Source organism: Chelmon rostratus, chromosome 10 (assembly GCF_017976325.1).
Source record: "Chelmon rostratus isolate fCheRos1 chromosome 10, fCheRos1.pri, whole genome shotgun sequence".
Classification (NCBI taxonomy): domain Eukaryota; kingdom Metazoa; phylum Chordata; class Actinopteri; order Chaetodontiformes; family Chaetodontidae; genus Chelmon; species Chelmon rostratus.
The window spans coordinates 25,927,501-25,948,661 of NC_055667.1; the positions used below are offsets into that span (position 1 = coordinate 25,927,501).

General features: G+C 44.7%; 1 protein-coding gene across 1 annotated transcript in view; it reads right to left on the bottom strand.

Moving 5' to 3' along the window:
* The window catches only part of kcnd1 (potassium voltage-gated channel, Shal-related subfamily, member 1), a 48,163-nt gene extending 27,249 nt beyond the window's left edge, over window positions 1-20,914 (bottom strand). The window contains exons 1-3 of the mRNA XM_041946317.1: window positions 20,759-20,914; window positions 17,244-17,489; window positions 12,052-12,764 (exon numbers count right to left, since the gene is read on the bottom strand). Of these exons, the coding sequence (XP_041802251.1) occupies window positions 12,052-12,764; window positions 17,244-17,489; window positions 20,759-20,914 (1,115 nt within the window). The remainder of the gene's footprint in view (window positions 1-12,051; window positions 12,765-17,243; window positions 17,490-20,758) is intronic.
* Window positions 20,915-21,161: the final 247 nt, after the last annotated feature.

Here is a 21,161-nt window from a genome sequence, read left to right on the forward strand (position 1 = left end):
TACTTCAGTACAGAATACTGGACCCCCGAATGTGTTCAACCACAGTGTTGGTGCTGCCTGCCTGTCTGCCCGCCTGCCTGCCTGTCTGTCTGTCTGTCTGTCTGTCTCACACTACAAAAAGCAACAAGAGAAGCTGCTGAACTGGGGTTTTCACTCGCGGTCTTTGGCTCCGATACCTCACACACACACACACACACACACACACACACACACACACACACAGCGATTACACTCTTCATATTTAACATGAAACGGCTTAAATGTGATCGTCCTCGTCTCTCTCCCCTTCTTCATTTCTGCTTTGACGTTCTCTCCCATAACTTCAGTCGCTGTAAATCGGCTTAATGTGAAATCTCTGTGAGGAAACGAGCCCTGATCCTCCGGCGCCGCAGAGGATGGAGGGCTGATGGGAGATCGACGGATGGATTCAGACCTGTGAAGTCCAGGTGTCAGTTTCAGAGCTGCGGTTTAATTTCCTTCATCCTGTCCTCACTGATCTCCTCTATGATCTGCTTCCAAAGGACAGAAGAGTCTCAAGTAGAAATGATTTATTTCAGGCAGAAGGTGAACCAGGGAGGAACCACCGAGTGGAAATCCTCTTGTTCGATCAGTCTCGTGTCTGTTGTTCAGTACAGACCTGGAGTCAGGATGTGGTTAGCCTAGCTTAGCATAAATCCTGGAAGCAGAAGGAATCAGGTAGCCTGGCTCTGTCCAAAGTTCAGAAGTAAACCTCTAAAGCTCACTGATGAACATGTTAAATCTCATTGGTTTAGATCACACATGTCAAACTGCTTCCATAAAGGGCGGTGTGGCTGCAGGTTTTAGTTCCAACCAAGGAGGAGCACACCAGGCCAACCAATCAACATCAAGGAATCACTTAGTTATCAGATTAAGACTGAGATCAGGTGATTAATTGATTCCAGCCTGATGTGCTCCTCCTTGGTTGGAATGAAAACCTGTAGCCACACGGCCCTTTATGGAATCAGCTTGACATGCCTGGTTTAGATCAAACAGCGAGTGATGTCTTCAGATGTCTGATTCTGTTCAAAACTCAAAGATATCCAGTTTACTATCAAGAAAAACACCAAATACTCATGTTTGAAAGGCTGAAAAGAGGATTTGGGGCGTTTGACTTTAAAATGTGCGACGTGTGATCAGTGACTGTGTCCATTATTGTGCTACAGCCAGAGACACTGCAAAGAAGGGCTGAGTGGAAGGATGCACTCCTGTTCCTCCAGAAAAAGTTCCAGCAGGGAACCTCAGTTCAGTTTTTGCCCTCTTACCTGTGGTTCTGGATTTAAACGTAAACCAATCACCTGGCTCTCCTTCTTATGTTCAGACATGAATTAATTCGGTTTCCAGTCATTATCATCCATGATGATTTTACGGATGTGCTGCAGACATGTCATTGTTGTGCAGTGTGTGGGTGAAGGTCATGTTCTGTACCTGAAGACCACTGAATCATTTTTATTCAGTTCAGTTCAAGCGGAATCGAAACTGCAGCGATAAAATAAAACTGTAAAAAACGATCGCACCTCAAGAACATTCAGAAATACTGAGCTGATCTTTGTTTTTCACGACTGAACACAGATCAGGTTTTAAAATTAACAACCACAGAGAGAGAACTGTCCACACACACACACGCACACACAAACACACACACACACACACACACACACACACACACACACTTCCTCTGTGCCCTTCAACAGGCACCAGGACTTTGCACCAGGACTGCAAAATGTAATTAAGGATTTGATTCTTTACGTTTACTCCTGAGAGACACACACACTCATGCACATGTGCACGCGCACACACACACACACACACACACGTCCTTCAACATACACAAAGCTATTTATTGTGTTACTGTGCGATTAGGAAATCCTTGTTTCACCACAAATCCCCCTGAAAACACACACACACACACACACTCACACACCCCTAAATATCCAATGGGTGGGGGCTGTTACCATGGTTACATATACAGCATAGATTTTTTTATTATTTTAATTTTGGTGGCCAGGGTGTTATAATCAGATTAAAGTCTGAATTTCATGTGTCCAATATATTCAGACAGATGGCCTGTAACACACACACACACACACACACACATGCTCACGCACAAACACACACACACACACACTCATACAAATATACTGTATGTGTGTGTTTCTCAGGGGTAAAAGTAAAGGGTCAAATCCATAATTACATTTTGCAATAAATACCTGGTGCTTATAGAAGGCAGAGAGAAAGTGTGTGTGTGTGTGTGTGTGTGTGTGTGTGTGTGTGTGTGTGTGTGTGTGTGTGTGTTTGTCCTCTGGCTCTGTCATGTTGTCTTGTTGAGTTTTTATCTCTTTGGCGTGGGACAGACAGACTGACTGACTGATTGGCTGGCTGTTAACGTTTGTCTGCAGAGCTAACGCACTGAGACCTGATGGGGTGATGGTGAGGATGACCTGTGATGGTGAGGATGACCTGTGACTGCTGCGACCAGGCAAAGCGAGCGTACAACACCTCTGAACAGAAGACAGCTGAGCGAGCTGCCGGAGGACGGACGGGCGGTAAGAAGAGAAACGCAGGAAAACGTAAAAAGACATGAAGACAGGACTAAAAATAGGATTTTAAAAAGATAAAAGACAAAGACAAAAAGAAGCTAAAATACCATGAGACAGAAAAAGAACTGAGAGTTTGTTTCAGATATGTGGATCACAAAAACTGAACGCTGCCTCACCAGGTTTAGTCTGGACTCTGAGGACAGGAAGCAGACCTGAACCCAGACCCGCTGAGAGGTCTGGACGCTTCATAACGGAGCAGCAGATCAGAAATAAACCACAGGAGGATTTCACAATCAACTCTTTGACATGCAGGAAGAAAACTGGACTGATGTGGTCTCTCCTGGTCTTGGTGGGGACTCTGAATCAGCTGATCTGAGCCCTGTAAAGACCACGTTACAGTAGTGAAGTTAGGCCTTTCTAAATGTTGCTGAGACAGACAACCTTTAATTCTTGAATTGTTCTTCAGGTGATCGTCGGAAAGATAATTATTTCATCCTTGATTGACTGGAGGAACGTCTGGCACATCCAGTCTGTGATTGGTTGAATCCAGGAGTGTTTGTATGGGACCAGACTCACCTGCTGATGTCACCGTATAAATCTGAGTGTCATCTGCGTAAATCTGGTCGGATGTTTTATTGTTTTTAATGATGTGAGCTATGGGAGCGTGCAGAGGTTGACCTGAAGAGGCCTGAGAACGAGGAATGTGATGTCCTTCAAACAGGATTCAAACCAGTTCAGCTCTCCACAGTACTGCAACAGGACTGCACAGCCCACCTGAGTCTGGGACTGGGACTACGCTGACCGGTGGGGACTGGACAGAGGATGTGATCAGATTTCACATAAAGGGGCCATTAAAGATTGAGATTTGGAAAATGCTGAACGTACAGAATCATCTCATCACAGCGAAGTTTAGCAGTAAAATTTAAAGGTCAGCAGTGAAGTTTCTTCGTTATGTTACGATCAGGATCGGACTCAATGAAACGGAAAATTAAATACATTCTCTTTTATTTTGTCTTTTCTTTAATGGTCTGAGAGGGTCATCAGATAAGGTTACTTGTTTTGAAGATGCTGAAGTAATAAATATGGAAAACGTCCTGCTGGGACCATAAATCTGAAATTTTACTGAAGTGACTGAACAGTGATTCGGCCTGGAGTCAAGCAGAACTCACAGTGTGAGACGTGTGTGTGAGGTTTTTAAAAAACAGTTTGTTCTTCCTGCATGAATAAAGATGAACGTCATAACACGCGGTTCAGCTGCAAAGGTCACTGACTGTAAGACAAAAGCCTCAGAGGAGCAGATCCGCCATTAAAACACGAATCGTACGAGAAGGGACATTTTCTGACCATCAGGGAATCCAACTGGTGACCAGCTCCCCCCGCTGACCTACAGCTGCTGGTGGGCTTCACGTGTCAGTGTACTCAGAGGTGGAATGTAACTAAGTACTTACCCGAAGTACAAATTTGAGGGGGCTGAGTCTTCTTCACGTTCTCATTGTCACTCCACTACATTCATCCAACAGCTTTACTTACTAGTTACTTTACTAACTGATATTTTTATACACAAACAGTTGAAGAGTTTCTAAAATATGAAGCTGATGGTTTCATGATTTCAGCTTCAGATGTTTGATTTGCTGCTTTTCCTCTGAATGATCTGAATGTGTTTGTAATAATGTGGAGCTTTGGACTAAACAAACACTGTGAAGGCGTCACTTTGGCCTCTTCGTCACCACATTTCTCACTATTTTCACAATGTTTCCAAACCGATCGATCGATTAATGGAGGAAATAATCAGCTGATTGATCCAGAATGAAAAGAATCATTAGTTCAAATGAAGCTCAACCAGCTCCAACAGTAAAATCCTGCTTTGACATGAACGACTGAGTCACAGTAATCTGATGAGATCAGATAGAACAGATAGAACAGGAGAACAATAGAACAGGAGAACAGGAGAACAATAGAACAGGAGAACAGTAGAACAGGAGAACATGAGAACAGAAGAACAGGAGAACATGAGAACGGTAGAACAATAGAACAGGAGAACAATAGAACAATAGAACATGAGAACAGTAGAACAGGAGAACAGTAGAACAGGAGAACAATAGAACAGGAGAACAGGAGAACAGTCACAGGGACATTTGACTGATTATACTTCCATACTTTTACTCAAGTCACATTTTATAACAGAGTATTTAGATTTTTACAGCGTGGTATTAGTATATATACTGTAGTACTGTAGTAAAATTCATAAACATTAAAAAACATCAATTAACAACACACACACACACACACAGACACACACACACACGTCATGGGGGTCAAAGGTCAACAGCTACACTGTGAACTATCGAGAAATCAGAGGTAAATATTCAGTGAACTCTGCGCAGCCTCGATCCATCAGGGACCAAACTGTGATGCTCACATGTTGCTTGTATCACTGAAGCATCACACAAGGAGGAGTTACAGCAGCTGGGATCGTTCATTGTGATACCGACATGCTGACTGACAGCGTGATGGACCAATCGCTGTGCAGGCACGCTGCACCGGGACCGACGGGGTTAAACACGAAGTCACGGCAGCACACGAGCTGTGGCACAACACGACTTCACCTGGAGAGGAGCTGTAGCATGTGATCCAGCAGCTGCACCAGACACCAACACCATCATCCCATCAGAGTCTGACTGTGTGATCCATCATCTATAATCCATATTCACTGTGTTTGTTTCAGATTTTATCTGAATAAATCATTCATGGACGTCTCTTGCAGCGTGCACCTCCAGATTACCATCACGTCTCTATTAGCATACTCTGATAATTAGTGTAACCCGATAATTAGCATATTACACAACAACCTGAGCTGTGCTAAATGTCATGCTCCTGTGTGTGTAACATTATACAAGTGTGACCTGTTACATAACACACACACACACAGACACACACACACACACACACACAGACACACACACACACACAGTTTGGACTCACGCTCCCATCATGCCCTGGGAGAACAGAAACAGAGGCCTTAAATTCTTGATATTTAGCATATGTCACCAAAAGATTTTCCTCCACAGCAGACGTCGGAGCAACGAGGTCAAAGGTCACCAAATCCGGGCTACTGATGGACCGCCGAGCGACCCCATGACACTGTGGTCATGACCGGTTTTTGCTTCTTTATGTGATTCAACAAGTCCTGCAGCAGCTTGAAGAGTTCAGTCACATTTCAGATCTGCTCTATTCCACTCTGGCTCAGTTGGACCTGGTCTGTTCCAGTCTGGGTCTGCTGGACCTGGTCTGGTACAGTCTGGGTCAGCTGACAGATACAATCAGAGTTTGATCTGAAGTCTTCAGAAGTGGAAACAGGATTCAATAAGAATCAGAATCAATCAAATATCCGCACAAACACACACACACACACACACACACACACACACACACACACACACACACACAGTTACTGGTACTACCACAGATCTGCAGCTGTAGATCTGCTGCCCACAGTTTACACTCCAAACTTCCTGCGTAGAGCTACAGCAGCATAGATCAGAGACTCATTACAGTCCAGTTCTCAGTGCCAGGGCCTGATCGATCGCAGGTTATTGATCGGTTTCACACTGTGGCCCTCAGAAGTCCTCCTCTGAGGGAAATGGCAGCTGGTTTCTCCCATTATGGATCTGTGGTGGAGTTCTCACTCCATTACAGGCCAGGAGGAGAGGATAGATGTACGGTCACATAGATCAGCAAAAACCCGACCTGCTGGTCACATGACCTCGCCTCTCTCTCTCCATCACTCTGGAGCCGAGTCGAGCAGAAAACCTGGTTCAGTTCCAGCTCGTCCACATTAAAAACAGAGAGGAAGATTAATTCATTGGCTTTCTAATGCAAAGTAAATGAAATGTGTCTTTTTGAATACTCCCCTCACACACACACACACACACACACACACACACACACACACACAGGGTTCGGTGCCTTGCTTAACGGCACGTTGACCGTGAAACTGAATTGATTTTTCTAAAATAAAAATATATATAGTATATATACTTGGTTAATATTTTGCAATAATAATAAGAGTAATTAATGTTGTCAAATAAATATAATAAAAAGTACAATATTTGTTTTCAAAATGTATCATCAAATGGAAATACAAAAGTACCTCAAAGCTGTACTGAAGTACATGTACTTAGTTACACTACATTGCTGGGAATACTGCAGCAGTGTGAGGCTTCACAGCCAATCGGCGAGGCAGGAGGTAAACACCTGACTTTGAGGTCTCAGACTGATCTGAGTCTGGGTCTGATGAAGACGAGCACAGCGAGGTAACGCGCTCACTGTCGTCTCTGCAGGTCTCAGATCAGTCTGTCTGCTGTCGGAGCCTCTTCATCCATCACGGTGACGCGTACGGCGAATAGAAATTCATGCAGATTCTGGCTTCCTGTTCCAGTTTTCATCTTTCTTTCCTTCTTCAGCTCCTGTATAAACCGTTCAGTCTCTCACTGTGCGTGAACACACTACAGGGGCGTCACATGGAGACAACAAGAGCTGTGATTGGTCAGTTTCTACTTCCTGCTTCTCTGCTGTTCATGTGAAAAGCGACAGAAACAGCTGTGTGACAAAATGAAAAAATAAATGTTGAGACCTGCTTCTCACCTCCACACAGGACAGGTGAGCACATGGTTAGCCTAGCTTAGCATAAAGGCTTAGCAGAAACGGCTAGCCTCTCTCTGTCCACAGTCCACAGATACACCCACTGACTGACATGTCGTCAGGTTTGGAAACGGAGGTCTGCTTCACCCGGCGGATGGATACACCGATGACGGCGTCCTCAACAGGCGTCTGATGGCCTGAGCAGGACCGCAGCGGCCATTTTGTGCTCCAGTCTGTCAGCGGGAGGACTTTTCAGGCAGGAAATGGAGGAAATAAAGCAAGAAGCTTTCCAGCATCAAAGCCTCTCATCCCTTCTGTAACTCTCTGCGTCTTTGATTAGATTTTTTCATCTCTTTTTCCAGCGCTCCTCCTTCCTTCCTCGCCCTCTCTGCCTCTCCTCTTTCACTCTGCGTCCCTCCGTCTCCATCCGTCCCTCCCTATTAAAACATTAACAGTGTGAGCCGTGCGTCGAGATGGTCTATAATTCCATCCAGGCTGTTTTATACGGCTGCCTGCTACTCTCGCTCTCAGGCTCATATACATCCTGTTCCTAAGAGGAAATGGCTGCTTCCCCTCGTGTTCTTATAAATAATGTCGATGGTAAAGTGCTCTGCAGCAGCTGAAACTCTCTACGGCCGGCAGAGCCGTGAAGCCGCTCCTGTATGTGCTCGTTTTTGTCTCGTGTGTTTTACGTAAAACTGAAGCGAGGACTGACTTTTACTCTTTTCAATCATCACATATTGACGTGTGCGGGATCGATCGTTTCCCCTGATAACGGCTGTGGACGGCTGAGCTGTAGCTGACGTGCGCCATTAAAACCGGGACTACCTGCCCGGGCCACACGTGGATTGGTCGGTTTCGGATCGTTCAGGAAAGGGGAAAGAAGACGTCCTGAGCCAGCAGCTCCTCACACAGCTCACTCAGCGCCGTGTCCACGGTGTCAGGACAGCTGTCCTCCCGTCTCCTCGCCGTGTGAACCACGTCTCTGCCGTACAGAGCTTAGACTCTCACACAGCCAATCAGCTCCGACGGCTCCGCATCCAGCTCGAGCTCAGCTCTGTCTGACGGCTTCTTATTGGTCGATTTTGTGTTTCTTTACCAAAGATGAACATTTACTTTTCAGATGTCGTGAAATGAATCGATCCGTGCCGGTGTGACACTCTCGCTATTTCAATTCCGCCCCAAATACGCAGATGAGCCAGGCTGGACTGGAGCGCCTCAGGTCCAGGACTCGTCCCTAACTTCCATCCTGTGTCCAAACTGTCCAGCTGTCATTTCCAGCTGATCCCAGAGAGATCAGACCACCTCCAGTTGTGGGCTAGACCTGATCTGTGGAAAGAAACTGAGCTACAGGACAGATTTTATGGCACCTCTCTGCATGTTCCAGCTGCCGAGGAACAGAAGCTGCATGTGAGATCACTTCAGCGTGTTAAAGGACGAATGAAAGGTTTCCCCCCTGAAATCAACTGTTAATTTTTCATCATCAGAGCACCTGAAGGAAAATGAGGATGATCTGAAGCTGTTTGCATGCTGGCAGCAGCTCTCTGACTGAGCTGCAGCAGATTTTGCCCCCCCCCCCCCCCCCCACACACACACACATATTGCTTCTGGAGGAGCTGCAGTAGGTTTATGAATTCACTTCCAGTTTATTTGCACGGTGATAAAACACAGGAGCAAAGCAATAAAAGCAGCATGATGAAAAACAATGATAACAAACTGAACAAAGAGAAACTAATGAGCAGATCGGACCGCAGCCGAGGAGAGAGGAGGAGGAGGTGGGGGAGGAAAATACCCAGGGCAGAGAGGAAGAGGAGTGGAGGGGAAGAAAAGAGAAGGACGAAGATACAGCGGGAACGAGGTGGAGAGACGCAAAACAGATTATTTAAGCTGAATTTAATCAACAAATATCTAAATCTAAGTTTAGAAACAGCATTTAAAACACCACAGGACACGAGAAGTCTCCACCAGAAGCAGCACTGAGAAATAAAGCACCATCACAGTGACGGTTGCTCCACATGTTCACAAATGAAATCACATCTCCTCTGCTGCTGATCATCAGCTTCACATTCGTTTCCTTCCTGCAGGCTGAAAGATCAGCGTCAAAGTTTGGATGTGACGGTGAACTCTGGGTTTAATCTGACATCACGTCCAAAACGTTTCCTGTGGAGACGCTCACATCTTTGACGGCCGCACGTGTTTAATGACAGACGTGTGAAGATGATCAGTACGATTTCTGAATCGGACGCTTTACACACAGGGCTGAACCGTGTGTTACAAACGCCAGTGTTTTCATGTCCGACTGAGCAGAAGAAGCCTCGTTAACCTCTGCAGCTCCCGTATGTTCTTCATCCAGGAGCAGCTTGAAAGCCAAAAAGCATGAAATGTCCTCCTCTCTAGCATTTCTAATGTTAAAAACAGGAATGATATTTGTGTTTGTTAGGTGTTTGTCTCACATCTCCAATGAAGCACGATTTAAATACTGTGTTCAGACCTGATGTAACTTTGACCAAACAGCAGACTGAAACCTGAACTCTAGACAGGAAAAACCGCGACAGAGTTCAATTGAGGATGAGCAGTGAGGATCCTTCTTATTTACTCTTCTCTTCACATCTGTGACATCTGGATCTGTGTGATCTGATCAATGAAATCAATCATTTACTGGAACAGTCTGTGGATGTCTGAGACGCTGAGGGGGGCAACAGATCACATTCACGGTGAAGGGAAATCTGACACGAAACATTTGGGGAATGAACTCTGTTCCAGTGCGATCGACAAGAAAAACCTCCTTCTGATTCGAGAAGAGAAGGAGAGGAAGAGAGCACAAACGGAGGGACACTGCCTGGAAGGAAACCGGGAGTAACTGAGAGCAGAGGGAGGGGTGAGGAGGGGGAGGAGCGGGGGAGGAGGGGAGGTAAAAGCCTGGGTTGTGTTTTGCTGTCTGGAGAATCCATTTAGAGGTCGGCCTCTCCCTGCTGATAACTAATGGACCTGAAGACTGAGAGGAGGAGAAAAAAGAGGAGGCGAGGAGGCCTTTCACAATAAAAGCCTCCATTATGTCAGAGGAATCTCCGTAAACACTGTCTGTACTGACCAATCACGTTCGAGCAGGCTTTGGTTATTTGCAGGTAAACAGTCCAGGTGGAGAGAGAGGAGGAACTAATTTGCCCAAATCATCATTGCACCGTAAACAGCGACCGGAGCAGAACCAGAAGTCCTGGCTCAGATATCCGGCTGCACCGGAGGCCCCGAAACACTGACCGGTACCCCCAGAGGCCGAACCGCTGTCAGACGATGGCTTCTGACGTGAGTGTCAGTGACGTGTCATGTCCTAACAGAGGTTTCCTCCAGCTGTACAGAACTACATCTGCCACTTAACTGACCGTTAATTTGATGGATTATTGATTATTAGTAAAAAACCATTCAGTGTGTCAGACGCTCAGTTTCCAGAACCGATTCAGCTTCAACTGACGAAAAGAGAAAAGAAGCAAATCCTCACACAGCAGAGAAACCGCGACGCTTCATGATTGATCATGTTCCTGATGCTTCTGAATCCACCTGTTTATCATCCTCATCCTCAGAGACGCCTGCCGGAAAGGTGAACGTCATGAAACACTTCGTTTAGGACAAGATTGTGATTTGGGTTAATTACGTTACACAAGTTAAAATAAGTCAGCGTTGACTTTTGGTTTCACGCCGGCCATAAACCCGCCCTCCCCGGTGAAAGTCCTGTGTTTGACTCATGCTTCCACCCCAACTTCCTCCCTTTGTGGACTTCTCGCTCTTTATAATTCATCGCATCACTCTGAGCGTCTAATGCCAGAGATGGGTTTACACTGGGGTTAGCTGAAAGCCTGGTGCGTCTCATACAGACCCTGTCGGCGTCTGGTTAACAAAATATCAGAGTTTGACGACCTGGGAGCGAGAGTGAGCAGCTGCGCTGCAGTCTCAGTTCAGACTGCTGAGGCCCGGCCTGGACTTTACTGAACATAAACACTTTTTACTACAAAAACCTTCTGTTTTCATTCAATAGATGAGCCAAAGCTCTGAAAGGCACCAGTGTTTCACAGCTCTATACAATTTAACACCACCGTCGGTTTACTACAATACTGAACTGTGACTCATTCACACTTCCCCATTCACACCTTTGATCTCACACTTTATCTCTGCCTTTCTCTCCATTCATAGACAGGTAGGAGTACAGAGTCATATAGACGAGATGCTAAGTGTGTGTGTGTGTGTGTGTGTGTGTTAAAAAGCAGTATGGCCGGTTCAATCAGACCTTATGGCAGATTCCTGACTCACTCTCTATTTCTGATGTTTCCAAAGGCTCTTTGAACAGCAGATAATAGATCAGTGCCGGAGAGCTGCAGGGCGAAGATACCATCATCCACACACACACACACACACACACACACACACACACACACACACACACACACACACCACTCTCCATCCACATGCCAGCAGTGAGTGCGTGTGGGTGGCAGCAGGGTGAAGATACACCACCATGCTCGAGAAGCAACGAGTGGGAGGCAAACACACACACACACACACACACACACACACACACACACACACACACACACACACAGTTTGGGTTTTTCACACTTCATCTCTCTTCGTGGTGGAAACAGACTGTAAAACTCTTCTCCGTAACCAATAATAATGACACATCCGTGTCCCAACACAGAACACGATGATTACAGCCCAGAACCTGAGAGAAACACACGTTTGTGTTGCCATGGCGATGATATTAACAGCAGTGCAGTCATCAGTAGCAAAATCAGATCTGCTTAATGTCAGTTATCACAGCAGCCAGCGAACACACAACATTAAACTGATGGTAACTCACCCCAGCGTTGTCATGGTGACAATGGTGTACCAGAAGGAGGCCGGGATGGAGGTGAAGGTGGAGCCCTTGGTGCCCTTCTCGGCATAGAACATGACGGTGGCGAAGATGATGATGGCCATGGTGAGGGAGAAGAGCAGGAAGCCGAGCTCGGAGGCGCAGCTCTTCAGCGTGTAGCCCAAAATCCTCAAACCCTGTGAGTGACGCGAGAACTTGAAGATCCGGAAGACGCGGAAAACCCGGAGGGTGACGAAGGCGCCGCTCACATCCTCGTTCTCGGGCATCACCAGGCCAATGTAGTAGGGCATGATGGCCACCACGTCGATCACCGACATCACTGAACGCATGAACTTGCAGCGGCTGGGCGCCGCGAACAGACGCATCAGGTATTCGAAGGTGAAGATGAGCACGCAGGCCGTGTCCATGCAGAAGAAGGCCAGCTGGTATTTCTCCCCGCAGGGAAGGTCTTTGACGCTGCCTTTGGGGGGCCGGCAGGGGACAGTCTCCACCACGTTGGCGATGACCGAGACGGCGATGAAGAAGCCGGTGACGTAATAGAAGACCAGCGCCATGGTGGAGGTGTGGGGGTTCTCGAAGGCTCGCCACAGCCGCTCCCTGGAGGTGCTGTGTGGAGGGAGGGGGGCGTCCATCGCCTCATTGGCCTCCGTGTCCTCCGCCAGACGCTCCTGGTTCTCCTTTTTCCTGTCTCTGTATTCCTTTAATGGCAGGAAGGGATGGAGAAAACAGCTTTAGCATTTTGATGGAGTTATTGCTGATAAAGGATAAAGAGGGTTGAACATACTTAATCTGACAAGCTTGTTCCCCTCCATGCTAACGTCATGTTAGCATCATGTCTTGTTAGAGACACTGACTTATCCTTCTAGCCATGATCGAGTCTTTGTGACACAACTACGCAAATGTCGACAAACAGGCAGCAAAGGAGGCAGTTACAACTAAGTAGAATGATAACTAATTCAGCTAATCAAAAAGTGTGTAGCATTGATGCTACTTGACTACAAAGCGAACTACTCCTAGAATAATGCACGAATGCTACAAAGTCCGGATAGCTGCAGGTTGACCTTCACTGCACGGACAAAGAATGCTAGCTTAATGTCCAGATAAATGTAGCTCGCTAGCCTTGTCATAATCGCTTATTCCAGCATCTTCACACATTATTTTAAGATGGCTAGCCTTGTTGTCATAACAGATAAATGGAGAGCCTAGATGATATATTTTTAATCCAATTACATATTACATATTAACCAGTTAAACTGGCATTGTGCAACCAGTTTGTTGCCAGAAGGTTTGTCCACTTGGCTGCTCGTACGTTTGCTGTGAAGACCTGCTTTAGCATCACCATGTTATGATTATATATTGATAGCTTTGTGTGCTATGAGCTGATCGCCGGCCATGCTAATATTAATGTTGTCAACTGTCAACATTTTCTTCAATTCGCTAAGGTTAGCTGCTGTTTCCTGTTAGCTACTAGCAAGATAGTGAGCTAAGATAGAGGATAAACTCTTACCCACAGCCAGTAGCCACAACAACAACAACAGCTAAACTAACATTAAACACTAAACACGCACGCACAATGTTTTGACATTAGCTTCACAAAGGTTAGCTGCTTGTCCTCTTAGCTGTTACAAGACGTCACGCTAATGTTAGCAGCAAAATGAACATGAGCCATCGACCCTCACAGACACTATCAAATAGGTCTAGAAGGTAGTGAAATTCCTTCTTTAAACATTTCGCCTCAAATCCCAGATGTGAAGACAGATGCTGAGAGTTACTGCGACAGAGAAGACGGTGAGAAGCAGCAGAAAAACAGCAGAATGTGTAAAATTACCGGAGGAAAACAAATAAAAATCACAGACTGTTTCTCAAGGGGAAGTGTTGAGCAGGTAAAAAGGACAGAAAGTTTAATCTGTCACTGTTTAATCAACATTTTGTGAACAAATGTGAGGAAATAAAGAGCAATTACCCATTAATGATTCATTGGAGGGGTCTGTTATAAAAACAAAGATATAAAAGCCTCTGAAGACGAGGCCAATTTGACAAATGGTGATATAAAGACGCTCCGAAGGTGATTTGTTGCTCACAGAGTGAGCTGGGAACTTGTTTATGACTTGTCAAAGAAATCACTTGCAGGAACATGAGGTACAACGCTCGCCAAAATCAGCAGCAATGAAGAGCCAAACCAGATTGAATCTGAGCTGCTGGTGTTTCAGAGGGCTCGTCACTGCTGTGGTAATGAGCTGGAGTCTTATAATGGAGTTCGAGAGCAGCGCTGGTGAGTAATCCCCCTCGCATGCATCGATGTTTTGACACTTCAGTCATTTAGCTGATGACGCTCTTCTTCAAAGACACTTAATGAATGCAGCAGCAGAATAACCAACATCACAGTCAACCCTTCCACCAGGAAGAAATCTCAGCATCCACATACAGTAAGACACTGTAATCTGTGAGGGCTGCGGTATTAACACAACAGAGGTTCATAAATATGGAAGCTGCTGTCCTCCTTTACCGACAAAAAGCTCCTTATCTGAGAAACAAAAGCATCCCAGGCCAGCTGAAGTAAGTCCACGTACAACATGTGCCTGCAGCTGTTTCACAGTAAAAGTCTTCTCGCTGCCAGAAATCTGATGGAACCAAGGAACAATACAAGGTGGGCTTTTAATCTGAAGCAGCTGCAGGCACACTAACCGCCTGGAAAAAGCTGCTCTGAATAAGGCTTAATTAGGGTTGGCTGTTATTTGAAAGATAAATGATATCAGTGCTTCTGCCTGAGTTTCTGATATTCAGCACACTGGATCTGAAATGAGGGTCCTTTGTGAAAAGGATAGAAACACTGTAGACAAAGTCAGTGATGAAACCTCTTCTCCCGTTTCATTTTCTTTGAACACAACAGGTCAAAAGTCTCTTGCAGCCATGATGACGTTTTTTGCTCTTGGTGTTACAGTGGTCTACAGCATCGATCCCCAACCCGTGGGTCATTTGGTACTGGGCCGCACGGAAAGAAAAAATAATTTCCCGTACTGACAGTGGAGGTGCCTGACAGTGCCAGTCTGCAGCCAGGTCCTCTTGACATGATTAAAAAGTGGATTTACATTCATTATTATTGTTATTATTACTATTAAAGAGAAAATACCACCGTTTTTAATGCCGATCTTATCATTTCATTTTGTTTTTATCTGCTACACCTTTAGACTGGGCCGTGAAAATATTGTCAGACATTAAACTGGGCCATGGTACAGAAAAGGTTGGGGACCACGTGGTCTACAGGTGTGGCTGGTGCCCCAAGTCCACGAAACAATCGCAGCGAATTGGCTCCTTGGATGCCCATTCGGTGGATTACACTGATAAAGTGCCCTCTGTGGTGGCCCAGGCTGCCACACAGGCTGCATCAGGACGTTCTGCATGCTGGCGCCCTTTTTATTTCTCCAGCCCTGCCCCGAGTCCACACTGCCTCAGCCCGCGCTGACGACTTACTGAATAAGAAGTGGACGAGCTACGTATGTCGAGACACCGCAGCAAACACATGCTGGCGCCTTAATCTCATAACTAATAAAAGTTATTTTCTGATCCTTGAGTTAGCCTGAAAGAGACGACGCAGCTCTGTCACGCTCACAGGTGATTCGTCGCCAGCCTCAAAAGGCCGGGTCTTACATAACAGCTGCTACAGCCATGAGGCTTAACACAGAAATATTTCATTCTCCTGAACGTGCATCGCCTGAAATTACTGTCTGGTTTGCAAGAACGATTTCACGACCTGCTTGCTTTTGTCAGAATATCTCGCAGGTGAATTCAGCCTCTGTGTGGAGACACTTTCAGTTTTTGGTAAATAAACGTTTTTAACATTTTTATCGTGTGTCAAAATATGTCAAACTGTCATTTTTTTCTGACGTCAGACGTGTATTCTTTTTTTATTTCTTATTTAACCTTTATTTAACCAGGTAAAAAACCCATTGAGATCATGGTAAAAAAATAGCTTAGTTTTCTGCCTCTAGTGTTAGTATTTAGTTGCTTGTCTTTGTTGTTTAAAGTGGTACTTTTTAAAAAAAAAAAAAGTGTTTGGTTTACAGGTACTTTTTAGTAACCACGCTGGTGGAGATGGGTTTTATTTGCCCCCAAATAAGGCTAGACATTGTATGAAGAGCAACACTAGCATGGAGATTAGATTGGAGATCAGGAAGATCACTTCCAGTTTGGGTTTCTTTTCTTTTGATTTTCTCCTATTGAAGCTTGTCTGTAGTTTGTCTGCTTGTTTACTTTTAAACTGTTCAGAGTTGCCAAACTGGAACATGTGAATGTTTGCAACAATTCCCTTTTTTTTTTTTTTTTCCAATCCCATGTAGTCAGACCCAAATTATAGTCCTCGATTCATAGTTTTTCAATTACATTTTTTAAACCGGTGAAGAAGAATACCTTTGTAGAGTGACATAATGGAAGTCACTTTATTTTACAGTTGGATATTGGACTTTTTTTTTATTATAAATATATATATTGTTTGAAATCCTGCTTTCTAGGAGAGTATCAGTCAGACAAGAAAAACATAACAGCAATATTGCAATGCAAAGATAATGGTTTGGTTAATAGTCATATAAACATAGACATCATCAGGCACCGTAATGTATTTATTGCATATACTTTTACCTTTGTGAGATTTTGTTTAATCCTTGTTTAGATACGTGACATGTTTTTGAGGGAATTTTGATCTGTAGTTCAAAGAATAGATGATCGACACCCAACCCTGGTGCTTATACGTCCTCTGCACTATTGTAAATGCATAAAAGCAGTTTTTTTAAATTACAAAGAACATTTTTTAAAGCACATTAAGCTACATGTTGTTCATATTCAGTGGTAAATAATCAAAAATATGACATTTTTAGTGGTTTGCTTGAGTTAAATATACTTTGGTCATTCAACCTCAAAACTAAATCAAACATGGTGTAAAATGCTCATCGCTGATTTAAACCTTGTTTTTTTAGCTCCACATTCCCAACATATACAATGCTGTCAGGCCAGCCGGTGACCACTCTCAGAGCACCAAAACAGTGACAAGCGTTTCCTTAAGTTCTGTAAAAACTCAACCAGGAACATGAAGGTGGTTATCTTTCACTTTCAGACATTCAAACAACCAATTCTGAAAATGCAAGAGCAGAGTTCCTTGACAACAACAGGAAGTGCTGGTTTACCTCCATGCAGCAGTCTCCAATGATCTCGGGCACGATGCCGTAGAAGGCGAGCTCTTCGTCGAAGGCCTGGATGCACTCGTGTCGCGGGTAGTGGAGCTTCCCGGTGCGGTAAAAGTTCAGAATGTGCCGGAACATTTCGGGGTCTCGGTCAAAGAAGTATTCCTGCGTGTCCTCGTTGTAGAAAAACTCCTTCTCTGAGGAGCCCAGCAGCGTGTCTGGGTAACGATCCAAAGTGTTCTTCCATGTCTGGAGAAACAGAAGAGGAACGAATAAAAAAGTCCAAGACCTGTTCTCATGTAGGTGTTCACCACATTTCCCAGCCGGGACATTAAAGTGATGGTTAGATCACTGCTGCATTCAGCTTCATGCATAAATAATTCTAATCCAATAATATAATGTGTTTTATTGTGGAAGACTCTGCAAAAGTAGTATCCTTAATCCAGGTATTTTAAGTATATTAAGACTTTAGTCTTATATATATACTTAGTGCTCACTCAGAAAGATGCACATCATCAGATTAAAGGTAATTAATGTCAACTGGAAAACACCCATACAGAGGTAAATTTCTTCGTTCTGGTGATTACAGTTTTGACCAAATGCTTGGACGAGTCCAAACATTCTGACTTGTTCGCAAAAAATCATTTGGATTTTGGTTTAATGCTCATTAGAAGAACCTGAAATTGTCAGCTGTGTTCCTCGTGGTCATCAGCAGGGTGTTGAAATGATTTTATATGAGAATAACAGTAAATATCAGACAGAGTTTAACCACGTTAACAGAGAACAAATGGTGCTCAACTGTCCTCTAAATGTTAAAAACATGAACACAGAAGACCCATTTGAAAGAGTTACTGAGTAAGATGAGAGCACTGAACCGTCACTGATGGTAAAAGGGAAAAAGCGCCTATTTTATGCTTAGATGTTATTCCATAATAAAAGCAAGCATTACTGTATGTTTGTATTTCTATATATACCACTAGAACTTCAAGCTGCTGAATTTTGCTTTTACAAATTAGGACAAAGTCAAAGGTTTGACAGGAACTTTCTTCTTGTTCTGCCACCGCAGCAGAAAGTACTGCAGTGCTGCTTAATTCCTGAAAGGGACCAAAATCTATTTTTGTTGTGGAGCCATTTTGTTATTATTTCAGCCCAAATGCACATCAATGCGCTGATTAGATGTACAGTGTTTACAGCCCTCAGCCCTGGAAGTCAGAGCAGAGCTGGGGCACATTAGGAGCTACATGAATCTCTAGTTCTGGAAGTTTTGACTCACTTGGACTTTGACTGAACTGCTGATATTTTCTGCTTCATTAAAAAAGGTATTTTAAAACTTTTTCAATGTATAATTTGAGACTGTGTCCATGATACTTTAGGAGTAAACTATGAGTCCCGGAGGGCGTTACTGTCAGAAACATCCAATCAGAAAGCTCCAGATTCTGTTGCCTGTTGAACTTCAGAAATGCGAATCGGTGGAATTGGAAATATTTTGCAGATTGTAGCAGCAAAGCGCTGTGAACATGATGCCGTAAAACTTCTGATGTCATGGATCTGGCTGGAATGGCCACTGAGGTATATGGCACTCATGGGTAACGTAGTATTTAGAACCAAACTGCAGAAATGAACCTGGTGCTCATCAAACCTTAATAGAACAAGACATACGATCAGTGCAGGAGAACCTCCTGTACAGACAAGAAGGTTGGTATTCATTGAACATGTGCAAACCTATGCATAATTGTGTGTCTGCTCATGCACATCTAAGGTCTATAACATAAAGAAAGACTTCATATCTGCTCGACAGCATGTCTTTGCAAAGCCTTGTAGCATTACTACATTAAAAAATGTAGCAGAAGACAAACAGATGATGACATTAAGGAAACTGACTGTAGCAGAGGTGGAGAAAATTAGTTTGACCTTAATGATGGCACAGTGGACACAAAACCACCTCAGATGGTAGAAGACCAAATATTGGAGGTTATTGGCTAGACGTCCCTTGGCATTAAATCTTAGGATGAAACTCGTGTGAGCAAATTGTTTTTCAATTGTTGCTCTTAACAGCTTCAGTTGAACAGACATCAAGTTTCCATCCAATTTAATTAACCCAATTAACGAAAGACTGCTGTGTTTATTCAGTCTGTTGGTAATGAAATTATAATTGAATGCCATTAAGAGATCCTTTAGGACTGCAGTGCAGTGTGTGTGTGTGTGTGTGTGTGTGGAGGTGCTGGTGATGCAGTTCCAGAAACCAAACATGAGAGAAGCGTTCTTGACATCAAAGAGGGACGGCAGGGGGTTAATGCAAATTCAAAAGAATTACATTTCAGCCAAAGAAACGATGTCCTTGGGAAGTGCCTTCAACCTTGTGTGAGACATTTTTAAAGGAAGAAAGCAGCTAGCTCTAAAGGAAACTCAGCAGAAAATGTTGGAGTGTGTCTCGTCCAGGCTGTACTGCACCAACACTGTGTCTGAACAAGACACAACTAAAGCCATAGACTGGGACACCTGTCTCCCACTGATGGGACAGGAGACGCTTCAGACACCGCCTCCAACATAAGAAGGAACTGATAAACCTGTCAGGTGGGACAGGTACACACCGTTTAAGTACAAACTGTGTGTAAGCACGGTAGAAAAGTGAGGTCCCCGATTTGTCTAAAAGCCACCGACTAAGTGAAGGCGGGTGTGGAGGTCGGGGTGGCGGATGCAGGTGTAGCTCATCTGACTGACATTATGCTCACTTCACTGATGAGCCACATTGTGGTAGCACAATATCAAAGGGTTGTCGTGTTGTCCTCATAAAACAAATAATACTTAATTTAATAATAATACTGCCAAGGGAACCTTGTTGTCTGGAGCCGAGTCTGCCAACAACAACATTCCTGTCTGGTGATAAGGTTTCGGATGCTTTGGATTTATATTCGTATTAAACAAACCTGCATCTCATAATTCATTCCCAGTGCCAACTCTCAGGGATCTTTCCTTGACCTTAGCCATATTGTTGTTGCTTTGCGCAAATATGGTAGGAAAAAGTGTCCCTGAACATTTAATAATGGGACAATGTCGATGTTCTTCCTGGAATCCTCCAGCACTGGTGAACGCCAACATTTAAAGTCAGACGTGTTTCAGTTCCAACACATCTACTTTCCACCTGTCTACATAATACTACTTCCTGCACTCACACCAAACATGGGTATTGAGTTTTTGAGATGTGGAATTGTCCCCTATGAAGAAGTCAAAACTCCAGCGGGATGAAGGCCACAAGCCGAAATGCTTTGGTCTGACAATGAAGTCGTTCTTCATAGCTTCGCTGGATTTTTGACCTCGTCAAATCTTTTTTCCGTCCTCATTTATCTTGGAAGTAAGTGAGAGTAAGCAGAGATATCAACTCTAAATCGTCCAGTAAGGGCATTATTCCCAGGTGTGCTGGGGAAAGGAAGGTGAAACATCTGTAACTGATGGTCTTCCATCTTCCCCCACTGTGCTACCATTCTTGTTTTGGACCATGCTCACGGCAGCTGACTCACCTGGAACCTGACCCCGCTGACGTTGACGTACAGGATCTCATCTGATCTGGACGAGTTGTCCACGGGAGGTTTGGGCATCGTCTTCTTGGCCAACGGCAGCCAACCCACCGCCGCAGCCCGTGCGAACGGCAGCCACGTCGCCACGCCGGCCGCCATCTTGCATCAGCACAGCTCAACGATAGAGAGTCAGGTTCTGTCCTCAGACCAGGGCGGAGCTAATGGATTTGAGAAAGCGCCTGAACTAAATCCTTGCTACCTTCTTTTCCTGCCCTGACTGGCAGCGAGTGAGGAGGTGGTCGGACATGTTGAGGGGGAAGGAAGGGGGGAGGAGGGGCGGAGGGAGGGGTCAGATGGCAGTTAGGTGTCAAGCCATGAAAAAAACGCTGGAAAGGAGCTGGAAAGT